General features: G+C 42.9%; 1 protein-coding gene across 4 annotated transcripts in view; it reads right to left on the bottom strand.

Moving 5' to 3' along the window:
• Positions 1–10,621, bottom strand: part of pgfb (placental growth factor b) — a 41,497-nt gene extending 30,876 nt beyond the window's left edge. For 2 of the 4 annotated variants that reach the window (XM_060933068.1, XM_060933067.1), the window contains exon 1: positions 10,149–10,220. Coding sequence is in view for 1 of the 4 variants with exons in the window: in XM_060933069.1 (XP_060789052.1) it covers positions 10,149–10,214 (66 nt within the window). In the remaining 3 variants the exon portion in view is untranslated. Of the gene's footprint in view, positions 1–5,011; positions 5,081–10,148 lie in introns of those variants that run through there. The other 2 variants (XM_060933069.1, XM_060933070.1) reach the window with 2 other exon arrangements.
• Positions 10,622–12,406: the final 1,785 nt, after the last annotated feature.

Here is a 12,406-nt window from a genome sequence, read left to right as displayed (position 1 = left end):
TTCACATGCTTGCCCTATGCCTGTGTGGGTTTCCTCTGGGTGCTCTAGTTTCCTCCCACAGTCCAAAGACATGTGGATTACATCAACTGGCTACTCTAAATTGCCCATAGTGTGAATGGTTGCTTGTATCTGTGTTAGCCCTGTGATAGACTGGTGACCTGCCCAGGTTGTACCCTGACACTGTATTGGCTCAAGCTTCCCCCATGACCCTGATGGATAAGTGGTAAAGATAATGGATGGATGGATGGATGGATGGATGGATGGATGGATGGATAATTAAGGGGTGTGCACACTGCAACCAGGCTACTGTAAGACTTTTCTTTTTCTCCCCAACCCGAAAATGTTTTTATTTGTTTCATTTAAATTTTGCTGGTTGCTATATCACATTTAATGTGGAAAAAGTTCATGATTTATTTTAACAGGGGTGTGTAGACTTTTTATACCCTCTGCAAATATTTATGCTAGGTCAGAAGTAGCTGCTACAATTAAGTGACATACATACCGGTAACTTGTTTGAAGTGATATGTAGCATTAGCTGCTTGTATCCATACATTCGCTCTAGTTTTACATTACACATGTCATAAAATCAGGGACACACCACTTCCATTCTGTCCATTTTCAATACATCACCAACAGCAGAGCTTTGAGTATTGGCAGATATCTGATGCTGATCTGATAATGACACCTTTTTGTAACAGAGCTACAAAGATGGCAGCACGTTTTAAGACTGTGTTTATGTGCATGATGTGTGTCTCATCAGTCATTATCACACTTGTTCACATCAGCTGATCAGATTGAAGAATGTCAAATCTGATCTGATATCAACCAATAGACTTCCGTGCCAATATCGGCCCCGATACTAATCCTCAGGTACATTGTAATCGGGTTTTTTTTTTGTTTGGTTTTTTATATTACATATCCCAGGACAACACAAAGCTCAAAAGTTCCCAGTTTGATCCCGAACTTAGAATACTATCTGAGTTTTGAATGTTCTCCTTGTCCAAAAACATGCAGCCAAGTGGATAGGTGATTCTAAAATGCCCATGGAGATGAATGAGTGTGGGAATGTATGTGTGGTACCCTAAGATGGACTTACACCCCGTCCCCACCTCATTCCTGCCTTATGCCCAATGTTCCTGGAATAGACTCTGGATTATCTGCTACCCTGACCAAAATATAAACAAATAAGTAATTTAAACCACAGCAACCCTGGCAGGAATAAAGCAGTTACTGAAGATAAATTAATGAACAAGGTAATTGTGTAACACAGCACCAAAAAAAAAAGCACTCAACATGCTCCCATGTTAATGCACATGACATTTATTTGTCCCGCAAATTTCATATCAGGCCATCTGTACGACAGAAAAAACAAAACAAAACAAAAAAACCACTCACATTATTGCGACTTTTGTAGATACGAGTATAGCGTCACTGTCAGACACAGCCACTTTAATTTTTTGTTTGTTTGTTTTATACGTTTTGCTCTTAGATTAAAAGAAAGTCTGAAGAACCTGCTCACAACTGCTGTGATGGCAAACTGAATATATGATGCAAAATAAAAGTGATACTGCAGATGTTTTTTTTAGCAGCAGTGATGGCACATACCGTATGGTAAAATTGAGGACAGAATTTGGGGTATTGGCAATCTTTCTTAAGGGAATCTGAAATCAGAGGCCTCCATCCAAAGGAGCAGGGCAGGACAAGACATTTATTATTAGTTTTCCCAATTGTGTGGCCAATATTTACTTTCCATTCTGTTTAGTTTTTCTGTTGGCGTGGCCAAGCAGACAAGACAGGCAGCAAAGAGGAGACAGATAGTGTGGAGACTTCTCAGGATAAACTGTACGAGAGGGAATATGACTGGTGGTCTGATGAGACAAAATATATATGCATAAGGGATTATAAGTTCACTGTATACAGATATATTTTCTCAGAAAACAAACGTACCACCCTGAAAGTTTTTTTTTTTGAAAGTAGAACCCCACAACAGAAGGCTTCCCTTTCAGAACAGGTTCCAAGAAAAATCCATCTAGAAAGCCCATATAAATAACTCTTGAGAAACACATTTAATAAGAGTGTATGTTGTCTGGAGTCTCCACCAATAAGGCTATGGCTTGATAGTATCTGACTGCTACCCATTTGTTTTCTGTTGTATGATGTTTGTGTGTTCATGAGACTATTTGGACATACATTTCAAGACTGTTTCAAAAATCTTCTTTTTTTTCCCTTTTAATGGTCTGTCCTATGCTGCTCAACAGCCCCATCTATGTAGGATGCAGTCATGAAGCACTGCTAGATCAGTGTTTCTCAACCACTGGGCCGCAAAGCGCCATTTAGTGGGCCGCAAATTTTTTTCAAGTTTGAAGCCAAATACTAAATAGTTCAAGATATCGTAGTATCCCGAATCCGGTAGCTGGTTTGCCGTACACTTTTCAAGTGGAGTAAATACATTTGTGGGTAAATTAAGAAGAACAAGCTTTTATTTTTGTCACATTCCTCCTCTACATTTAACCCCCATGTATGCACGTGCACACACACACACACACACACACACACACACACACACACACAGAGCGTGCACAGAGAGAGAAAGAGAGCGCTATAAATAAATAAGTTTGTGGGTAAATTATATGGATCTGTGATGCCTGCTGGAAGAGAAGAGCAGGGAGGATTGATAATTGAGTGGCTGTGGCTTGTTTACACCTGATACCAAAACTTGTAGTGTCCTAGCAACCATCGCAAAGATGCGCACAAAAAGCCCAGAAATTCCTCCTTCCCCAGGCAAAAATGATACAGGATTTATCTTGTAGTGTCCTGATCCCCAGATCTTTAACCCAGCCACGTATAAAAAGTTGTACGCCTCCATGCTCTTCCAGGTTTTCATCTGTTTGTCTGTGTAGAATGATGTCTGCAGCACCAGGTAGTTTGAGATGTCGGGGAACTCAATGGCTAGATAATTTTCCAACTCCTAATGAAGGAATGAATAACTTTATTTAAACATGATAAAGTTGATCAGCAGAGATGGTGGGGTCGTGCATGTACATATACAAATAATTACAAATACAGTACAAAAGACTAAAAATATACACAGTCTTTAAAAAATCTGTTGATCATCTGTTGATTATCTTCACAAAAAGTGAATTACTTGTCTGCATAATTATTGCCTTTGTATATAGTTATGGCTACAATAGGATCAAAATTTATTCTACAACCCCGATTCCAAAAAAGTTGGGACAAAGTACAAATTGTAAATAAAAACAGAATGCAATAATTTACAAATCTCAAAAACTGATATTGTATTCACAACAGAACATAGACAACATATCAAATGTTGAAAGTGAGACATTTTGAAATTTCATGCCAAATACTGGCTCATTTGAAATTTCATGACAGCAACACATCTCAAAAAAGTTGGGACAGGGGCAATAAGAGGCTGGAAAAGTTAAAGGTACAAAAACGGAACAGCTGGAGGACCAAATTGCAACTCATTAGGTCAATTGGCAATAGGTCATTAACATGACTGGATATCAAAAGAGCATCTTGGAGTGGCAGCGGCTCTCAGAAGTAAAGATGGGAAGAGGATCACCAATCCCCCTAATTCTGCACCGACAAATAGTGGAGCAATATCAGAAAGGAGTTCGACAGTGTAAAATTGCAAAGAGTTTGAACATATCATCATCCGTATGAAGCCGTATCTAAACATGATCCAGAAGCACAGACGTCTTCTCTGGGCCAAGGCTCATTTAAAATGGACTGTGGCAAAGTGGAAAACTGTTCTGTGGCCAGACGAATCAAAACTTGAAGTTCTTTATGGAAATCAGGGACGCCGTGTCATTCGGACTAAAGAGGAGAAGGACGACCCAAGTTGTTATCAGCGCTCAGTTCAGAAGCCTGCATCTCTGATGGTATGGAGTTGCATTAGTGCGTGCGGCATGGGCAGCTTACACATCTGGAAAGACACCATCAATGCTGAAAGGTATATCCAGGTTCTAGAGCAACATATGCTCCCATCCAGACGACGTCTCTTTCAGGGAAGACCTTGCATTTTCCAATATGACAATGCCAAACCACATATTGCATCGATTACAACATCATGGCTGCGTAGAAGAAGGGTCCGGGTACTGAACTGGCCAGCCTGCAGTCCAGATCTTTCACCCATAGAAAACATTTGGCGCATCATAAAACGGAAGATACGACAAAAAAAGACCTAAGACAGTTGAGCAACTAGAATCCTACATTAGACAAGAATGGGTTAACATTCCTATCCCTAAACTTGAGCAACTTGTCTCCTCAGTCCCCAGACGTTTACAGACTGTTGTAAAGAGAAAAGGGGATGTCTCACAGTGGTAAACATGGCCTTGTCCCAACTTTTTTGAGATGTGTTGTTGTCATGAAATTTAAAATCACCTAATTATTCTCTTTAAATGATACATTTTCTCAGTTTAAACATTTGATATGTCATCTATGTTCTATTCTGAATAAAATATGGAATTTTGAAACTTCCACATTATTGCATTCCATTTTTATTTACAATTTGTACTTTGTCCCAACTTTTTTGGAATCGGGGTTGTAGAAAAGGTTGAGAACCCCTGTGCTAGATCATTTTAACATAATGAATTCCCTGGTAAAGACCCACTTAATAAAAGGTAACCGGTTGTGTATTTATAGAGACTTGATCTGGGCTCAGAGATTTTCAATGATCTGATATTGGTGAATTGATATTAATGGAACTCAGTTATTGGTTTTGACAGTTTTGACATAACTGTTAATATGTAACATTTGCAAAGTAAATATAACAATGTACTATTATTCAACTATATTTTGCTTACCTAGTACACCTGAAAGCTGGAACATGTTCTCCATGAGTTAGCTGATTGATGCCTGACAGGTAGCTGTTCTGTTTAGTCTGAGTGACTGCTGTTCTGAAACCTCAGAAGTGGATTTTACTCATGTTTACACCAAGTATTTTTGAGCCGATTATCCGGCTCCGTAACAGCGAGTCCCTACTTACTCAAGTGATATCATTCATTACCGGCCTGCTTCATACAAATCCCCTTGAATTACAGCAAACTGGAGTTTCGCCACATCTCAGTGACAGAGGAGGGGAGTGTGAGAGCAGAGAAAAAGGAACAAACGAAAGGGCTGTAAGATGGACGTGAAGCATGTCGAGGGAGATGAAGCAAAAGAAAGAGAAGAATAACTAAGAGTTTGAGGGAAGGGGGAAGGGAGAGAGAGAGAGAGAGAGAGAGAGAGATTGGGACGGTTCCAGTTTTTTTGTGAAAACTCAAAGCATTCAAGGAAGCATCCATCAATGGGCAGCAGTGAACGAACTTGAAAAACTCCTGCCATATGTTCACCGTTCACTCCTGCTACAAGGATGTTTGACTGAAATTCTGTTTGACAAAGCCAGTAATAACAGATGTTTGGAAACCTCTTCGATCTCAAAACACTAATGACAGCAAAAGTGTTGGCACAAGCACCAAAGACCCACACACTTTCACAGATAAAAGACACACAGCTGTATTGCTGGGGATGTCTGAGAGGTGTTAGTGAAACTCTTAGCTGGTAACCCTGAGCTCAGGACACAGGTGGACCTTGTTCTGTCCTACCAGATGTGCATGATGTCCTTTCATACACTGTGAGTTAATCCATATGGTCCTAGCTTGTTATTTAGTAAATCTTGAAGCCTATTATTCAGTAGCTACAATGACTTGTTGAGTAACTACAGTGAAACTGGACACACCAGCAGGTTGTCGGAGTGGAAGATATTTGTGCGACACAGAAGCAGGATTAAAATATAATCACATTTTTATATCTTCTGTGAAATCTCGATAATGTTAGGCTATTCGGCTGATATTAGATCTAGTCTTTATTCATTCACACCTTGTCTGAGCTGACAGAGCTGCAGGTGGAAAGGATGAGAGATGTCCATCCATCCATTATCTGTAGCCACTTATCCTGTTCTACATGGTCGCAGGCAAGCTGGAGCCTATCCCAGCTGACTATGGGCGAGAGGTGGGGTACACCCTGGATAAGTCACCAGATCATCGCAGGGCTGACACATAGAGACAAACAACCATTCACACTCACATTCACACAAAACTGGGTCAATTTAGAGCCACCAATTAGCCTAACCTGTATGTCATTGGACTGTGGGGGAAACCTGAGCACCCGGAGGAAACCCACGCAGACACGGAGAGAACATGCAAACTCCACACAGAAAGGCCCTTACCGGATGCTAGGCTCGAACCCAGGACCTTCTTGCTGGGTTCACTATACCACCTTGCTGCCCCGGATGAGAGATGTGTGTCAGGATAAACCAAAAAGTGTTCACCACAGAATCCATTCAAGCCCAACTTCAGCTTTGCAGCTCACATAGACTAGGACCTTTATTTGGATGATAAATTTCTATTTGTTCAAACTAGAAATAGTGAGGCATAGTTATGAAAAGAAGTGAAGTGTAATAAATGCCCAGTGTGTTTATCTCATCTCATATCTCATTATCTCTAGCTGCTTTATCCTTCTACAGGGTCGCAGGCAAGCTGGAGCCTATCCCAGCTGATTACGGGCGAAAGGCGGGGTACACCCTGGACAAGTCGCCAGGTTGTCACAGAGACAAACAACCATTCACACTTACACCAATTAACCTAACCTGCATGTCTTTGGACTGTGGGAGGAAACCCATGCAGACATGGAGAGAACATGCAAACTCCATACAGAAAGGCCCTCGAACCCAGGACCTTCTTCCTGTGAGGCGACAGTGCTAACCACTACACCACTGTGCCACCCCAGATGAGAGATATGTGTCAGGATAAACCAAAAAGTGTATACCACAGAATCCATTCAAGCCCAATTCAGCTTTGCAGCTCACACAGACTAGGACCTTTATTTGGACGATAAATTTCTATTTGTTCAAACTAGAAATAGTGAGGCATAGTTATGAAAAGAAGTGAAGTGTAATAAATGCCCAATGTGTTTATCTCATTATCTCTAGCCGCTTTATCCTTCTACAGGGTTGCAGGCAAGCTGGAGCCTATCCCAGCTGACTATGGGCGAAAGGCGGGGTACACCCTGGACAAGTCGCCAGGTCGTCACAGACACAAACAACCATTCACACTCACACCCACACCAATTAACCTAACCTGCATGTCTTTGGACTGTGGGAGGAAACCCATGCAGACACGGAGAGAACATGCAAACTCCATACTAGGGTGCATCAGTTGCCCTCACTTTCATAAAATCTGATGCATTTTTGTATGGGTGTTCCTTTTTACCAATAAAGACATCCTGTAAAATTTTTTGACCATATTTAAAAGTCTAATGGTGGCACCATGAGGTTAATTTTTTGCCAAAAAACGCTTATTTTATGTTTTCGCGTAAGGTTTGAATCACAATGTTGGACTCCATTTATTGATTTCTTGTGACCCAGAGATCATGTTAAGAACATTTGCATTTAATAGGGGCTAGCATATGCATAGGCGGCAAGCTTAAAACCAGGGTTATAACATTGATAGATAATGCTAGTGACACCCTAAAATAAACCTCCAAATATTTTTTAGACATTCTAGACATACTGTCTACAGTATCTAAGATATTTGGTGTACTCTATAAGGTGCCATAATGTTTCATGAAAAGTGATCAAAATTTTGTCATAAAAGTCATAAAATAGCAGCTTTTTCCATAACTTTGACCTCCTGGTGCCACCATTAAACTTTTGAATTTTGTCAAAATATTTCACCCAGTATGTTTTCTTACCAAAAGGAACATAAAAACAAAAATGCATCATGATCGGAGGAACTTTTCATTTTTAGGGGGCAACTGATGCACTGTGGGTGGTAAAAGAGAGCAACTGGACTTGCTTGAAGATTCTTGAAGACGTTTCACCTCTCATCCAAAAGGCTTCTTCAGTTCTCGAGATCCTAATGACTCTCGAGGCCGTTCACAACCAGCCCCCAGTGACCCACACCAACAGGATCACTCAATGACACCTTAGATGAGCTTTTCATCCATGAGAAGATAAATACCTGATGCTCCCTACCAGTCAGACAGAACTAAAGAAGCCTTTCGGATGAGAGGTGAAACGTCTTCAAGAATCTTCAAGCAAGTCCAGCTTGAAGATTCGTGTAAGTAGTATTACCTATTTTCCTCTGGATAGTTATAACACTATGCAGAGTAAAGCTTGAAGATTAGTGTAAGATTGAAAATCTTACACTATCTATCTCATCTCATTATCTCTAGCCGCTTTATCCTTCTACAGGGTCACAGGCAAGCTGGAGCCTATCCCAGCTGACTACGGGCGAAAGGCGGGGTACACCCTGGACAAGTCGCCAGGTCATCACAGGGCTGACACATAGACACAGACAACCATTCACACTCACATTCACACCTACGGTTCCTCTTTTACCACCCACAGTTTACTATGACTTGGATGACTGAGAATCTTCACAGACAACTGATGCACCCTACTCCACACAGAAAGGCCCTCGCCAGTCCTCGAACCCAGGACCTTCTTGCTGTGAGGCGACAGTGCTAACCACTACACCACCGTGCCACCCCCGATGAGAGATGTGTGTCAGGATAAACCAAAGTGTTCACCACAGACTCCATTCAAGCCCAATTCAGCCTTGCAGCTCACACAGACTACACAGTAAAAAATGGAGTGTCAATATTGCAGTGTAAACCTATTTTCCTCTGGATAGTTATAACACTATGCAGAGTAAAATCGTCTAAATGGTAGTGTCAAAAGTGAGAGTTAATTCCCACTTGCACACAACGACAAAATCTACGCTGCAGGGTGATGATTCCCCGCGAAAATACAATATAGAGTCAGATTAACTCTGAAAATCTTACACTATCTATCTCATCTCATTATCTCTAGCCGCTTTATCCTTCTACAGGGTCACAGGCAAGCTGGAGCCTATCCCAGCTGACTACGGGCGAAAGGCGGGGTACACCCTGGACAAGTCGCCAGGTCATCACAGGGCTGACACATAGACACAGACAACCATTCACACTCACATTCACACCTACGGTCAATTTAGAGTCACCAGTTAACCTAACCTGCATGTCTTTGGACTGTGGGGGAAACCGGAGCACCCAGAGGAAACCCACGCAGACACGGGGAGAACATGCAAACTCCACACAGAAAGGCCCTCGCCGGCCCCGGGGCTCGAACCCAGGACCTTCTTGCTGTGAGGCGACAGCGCTAACCACTACACCACCGTGCCGCCCCTACACTATCTATAGTGTTAAATATTTTTACACACCTCATTGTTAATTTTGACACAAAATAGAGTAAAATTAACTCTAAAAATCTTACACTGGCTATAGAGTAAATTTTACACTGATTTTGAGTGGGACCAAATGTTATCTGACAGAGAGTTAAATTCAACTCTTAAAGAGTAAAATTGACACTATGATTTTTACTGTGTAGGACCTTTATTTGGACGATAAATTTCTATTTGTTCAAACTAGAAATAGTGAGGCATAGTTATGAAAAGAAGTGAAGTGTGTTTATACACCGTTAAAAAAATTATTTAAATCGTGTAAAAAAAAAAAACGATTCGGAAATGAAATGAAGTCAGGGTGAACTTCCAGAATGACGCAATCAGCACCACAGGCGCAGGCGCGCGCGCGCACTTCGGGAGTCTCGCGAGTAAATTTGCGGGACACGAGCTCGCGCGGGTTAAACTGGGTGATGCAGCTGGTCACGCGGGTTAAACTGGGTGATGCAGCTGGTCACGCGGGTTAAACTGGGTGATGCAGCTGGTCACGTTTCACTTCATGACTCAACACTTTCAACGTGGCACCAATTCAAAAAGAGATCAAGTTATAATCTACAGGGACAATGGGGTGTTAAACGGGAATAAAAACCAACCGAGCATGCCGGCTTTGCTGAGCGCGATGTTTCACAATTGAGCTCAGGGAGTTTGTTGACACTCATTCAGAAAGGTAGCATGGATGGAAAAGCTGCACGTAGTCTAGATCCTATAAGCTCTGATCATTTCCGTGCACCACAACTTGCGACACTTCATTCAGTCGCACAAAAACAAGTCCGTGGATATTGCACGTGCCGCATATTCAGTACAAGAAGCATTGCACTTGCAGCGAACATGTTTCCTGTGTGTGTGTGTGTGTGTGGGTCTTACCTGAGTGGGGGTCAGTGTCAGGACCACAGCCGCTGCGACCTGCACCAGCGACACCAACACACTCATACTGGGACACTTCAGTTCCTAGACCTGTGTCCACTCACTGGGGTGACAGAAATCCCTTCAGGAACACCACCGTAGTCTATAAAGTCCAAAGTCAGAAATATATCCCACGCAAAAAAAAAAAATAAATAAAATAATAATAATAATCTGAGTGGTTCGTTTTCTCTTGCCTAATTGCATAAGATGCGCGCGAGCGTCCGTCCCTTCCTGAGATCAATGTCAAAAACTCCAGATGTTCCTCAGTACAGCCCTGTCAGATCTTTTAAGGGCTCCAGAAAAAAAAGAAAGAAAACTGATCTGTTGCTTTTAAATGTGCACTTTAAAGCTGCATGTTGTTCAGTGAGTCTCTTCATCCCGCCAAAGCATTTCCTCTACATGCTCTCTCTCTCTCTGACACACACACACACACACACACACTTAGGCTACTAATTGGCCCTCAGCACTTTTCAGCAAGTTGCTCGTTTAAATCTCCTCCTCCGGCGCCTTTCACACTCGCCCCATCCCCACCCTCTTTCTCCTTCTCCTCGTCTCCCTCCCTCCCTTTCTTTCTCTACCTTGCTCTCTCATGTTTTTACCGTTAGAACTTGAACTCACCCCCCCCCCCCCCAAAAAAGAAAGTGTTGCTTATATGTAAAGCAGAAAAAGCATCACCAAATCTTCTGCTTCTGTATGAAAACAAGTTTTCTCTATATAGAAGAGAGTGAAGCTGGTGTTGTATGATCTTCACCCTCAAGGACTAACCTTTAATCGACTGCTCTCATCTCCTTTCCTTATCTCGACAGTCTCTCTTCACCTGTCTGTTCATTATGAACATTCATTACCTTTTATTGCTGTCATTAGTTCATAGTAAGGCGGCACGGTGGTGTAGTGGTTAGCGCTGTCACCTCACAGCAAGAAGGTCCGGGTTCGAGCCCCGTGGCCGACGACGCCCTTTCTGTGCGGAGTTTGCATGTTCTCCCCATGTCCGCGTGGGTTTCCTCCGGGTGCTCCGGTTTCCCCCACAGTCCAAAGACATGCAGGTTAGGTTAACTGGTGACTCTGAATTGACCGTAGGTGTGAATGTGAGTGTGAATGGTTGTCTGTGTCTATTGCCGCTTTTCCACTACAAACGCGGCTGAGTTGGGCTGAGCCGTGCCGTGCTGAGTCGAGCTGAGCGGGGCTGTTGGAGTTGCATTTCGACTACAACCGCACTGAACCGTGCTGGCTGGAAGTGGGTGGACACATTGGGTGGAGTTAGCGAAAGTGAGTGGACGTCACGTGATGTCGTTAAGCAGCGCAAACAGTGACATCAGTGATCTTTTAAGCGGTAGTCTCACAACCCGAATAGTAAACAATAAACATGGAGGACATGGAGTCGTTAGTGTTGCTGGTCTTGGTGCTGTGGCTTGTTGTCACCGACAACGCCAACAGATACTGGCAAGAGCGTATGGATGAGGCAAGGCGCATAAGGCTTCAGAAATTCTCGTAATTCGTAATTCTCCTTCTTCCGGGTTTATGGTGTTTACAGATCCCAGCGTGCTCGCAGGGCGTGTGTGGGCATGTGAGGACACTCCTCCTCACCAATCAGTGCACAGGGGAGTGTCTGCTCACGCCCCTAGCCTCACTCAGCTCGCTTCAGCCCCACTCCAAAACGGTGCGAGTTTTAGGGGCTAAGTAGGGCTGAAGCGAGCTGAGTCGTGCTGGTTTTTGGTAGTCGAAATGCGAGCCGTGTCGGGCTGAAGTGAGCTGAAGCGAGCTGAAGTGAGCTGAAAAAGGGTAGTGGAAAAGGGCCATATGTGTCAGCCCTGTGATGACCTGGCGACTTGTCCAGGGTGTACCCCGCCTTTCGCCCGTAGCCGGCTGGGATAGGCTGCCTGCAGGTTGCCTGCGACCCTGTAGAACAGGATAAAGCAGCTAGAGATAATGAGAATGAGATGAGTTCATAGTAAAAAAAAGTGGTCTCGTTGATATTTGTCCAGTCACTGCTGGCGTGTGTGGTCAGAAGCCACAGAATTCATCTCTTATTTTGAGTAAATCAGCAGGGGTGGACAGCAAGACCAGAATAAGCACAGTCTCAGAATAGGCATCCTGAGAAACAAACCACACCATTCCCCGGGAAAATCGGATTATGACATTCCAGCAACAAAGCATTGCTTGTGTCTAATTTTCAACGAGCAAACACTATAAAATAACATTATGGAGGTAAATGAACTAAT

This window comes from Neoarius graeffei, chromosome 11 (genome assembly GCF_027579695.1).
Source record: "Neoarius graeffei isolate fNeoGra1 chromosome 11, fNeoGra1.pri, whole genome shotgun sequence".
In the NCBI taxonomy this organism is placed as follows: domain Eukaryota; kingdom Metazoa; phylum Chordata; class Actinopteri; order Siluriformes; family Ariidae; genus Neoarius; species Neoarius graeffei.
This window is presented reverse-complemented; position numbering and strand designations above follow the sequence as displayed.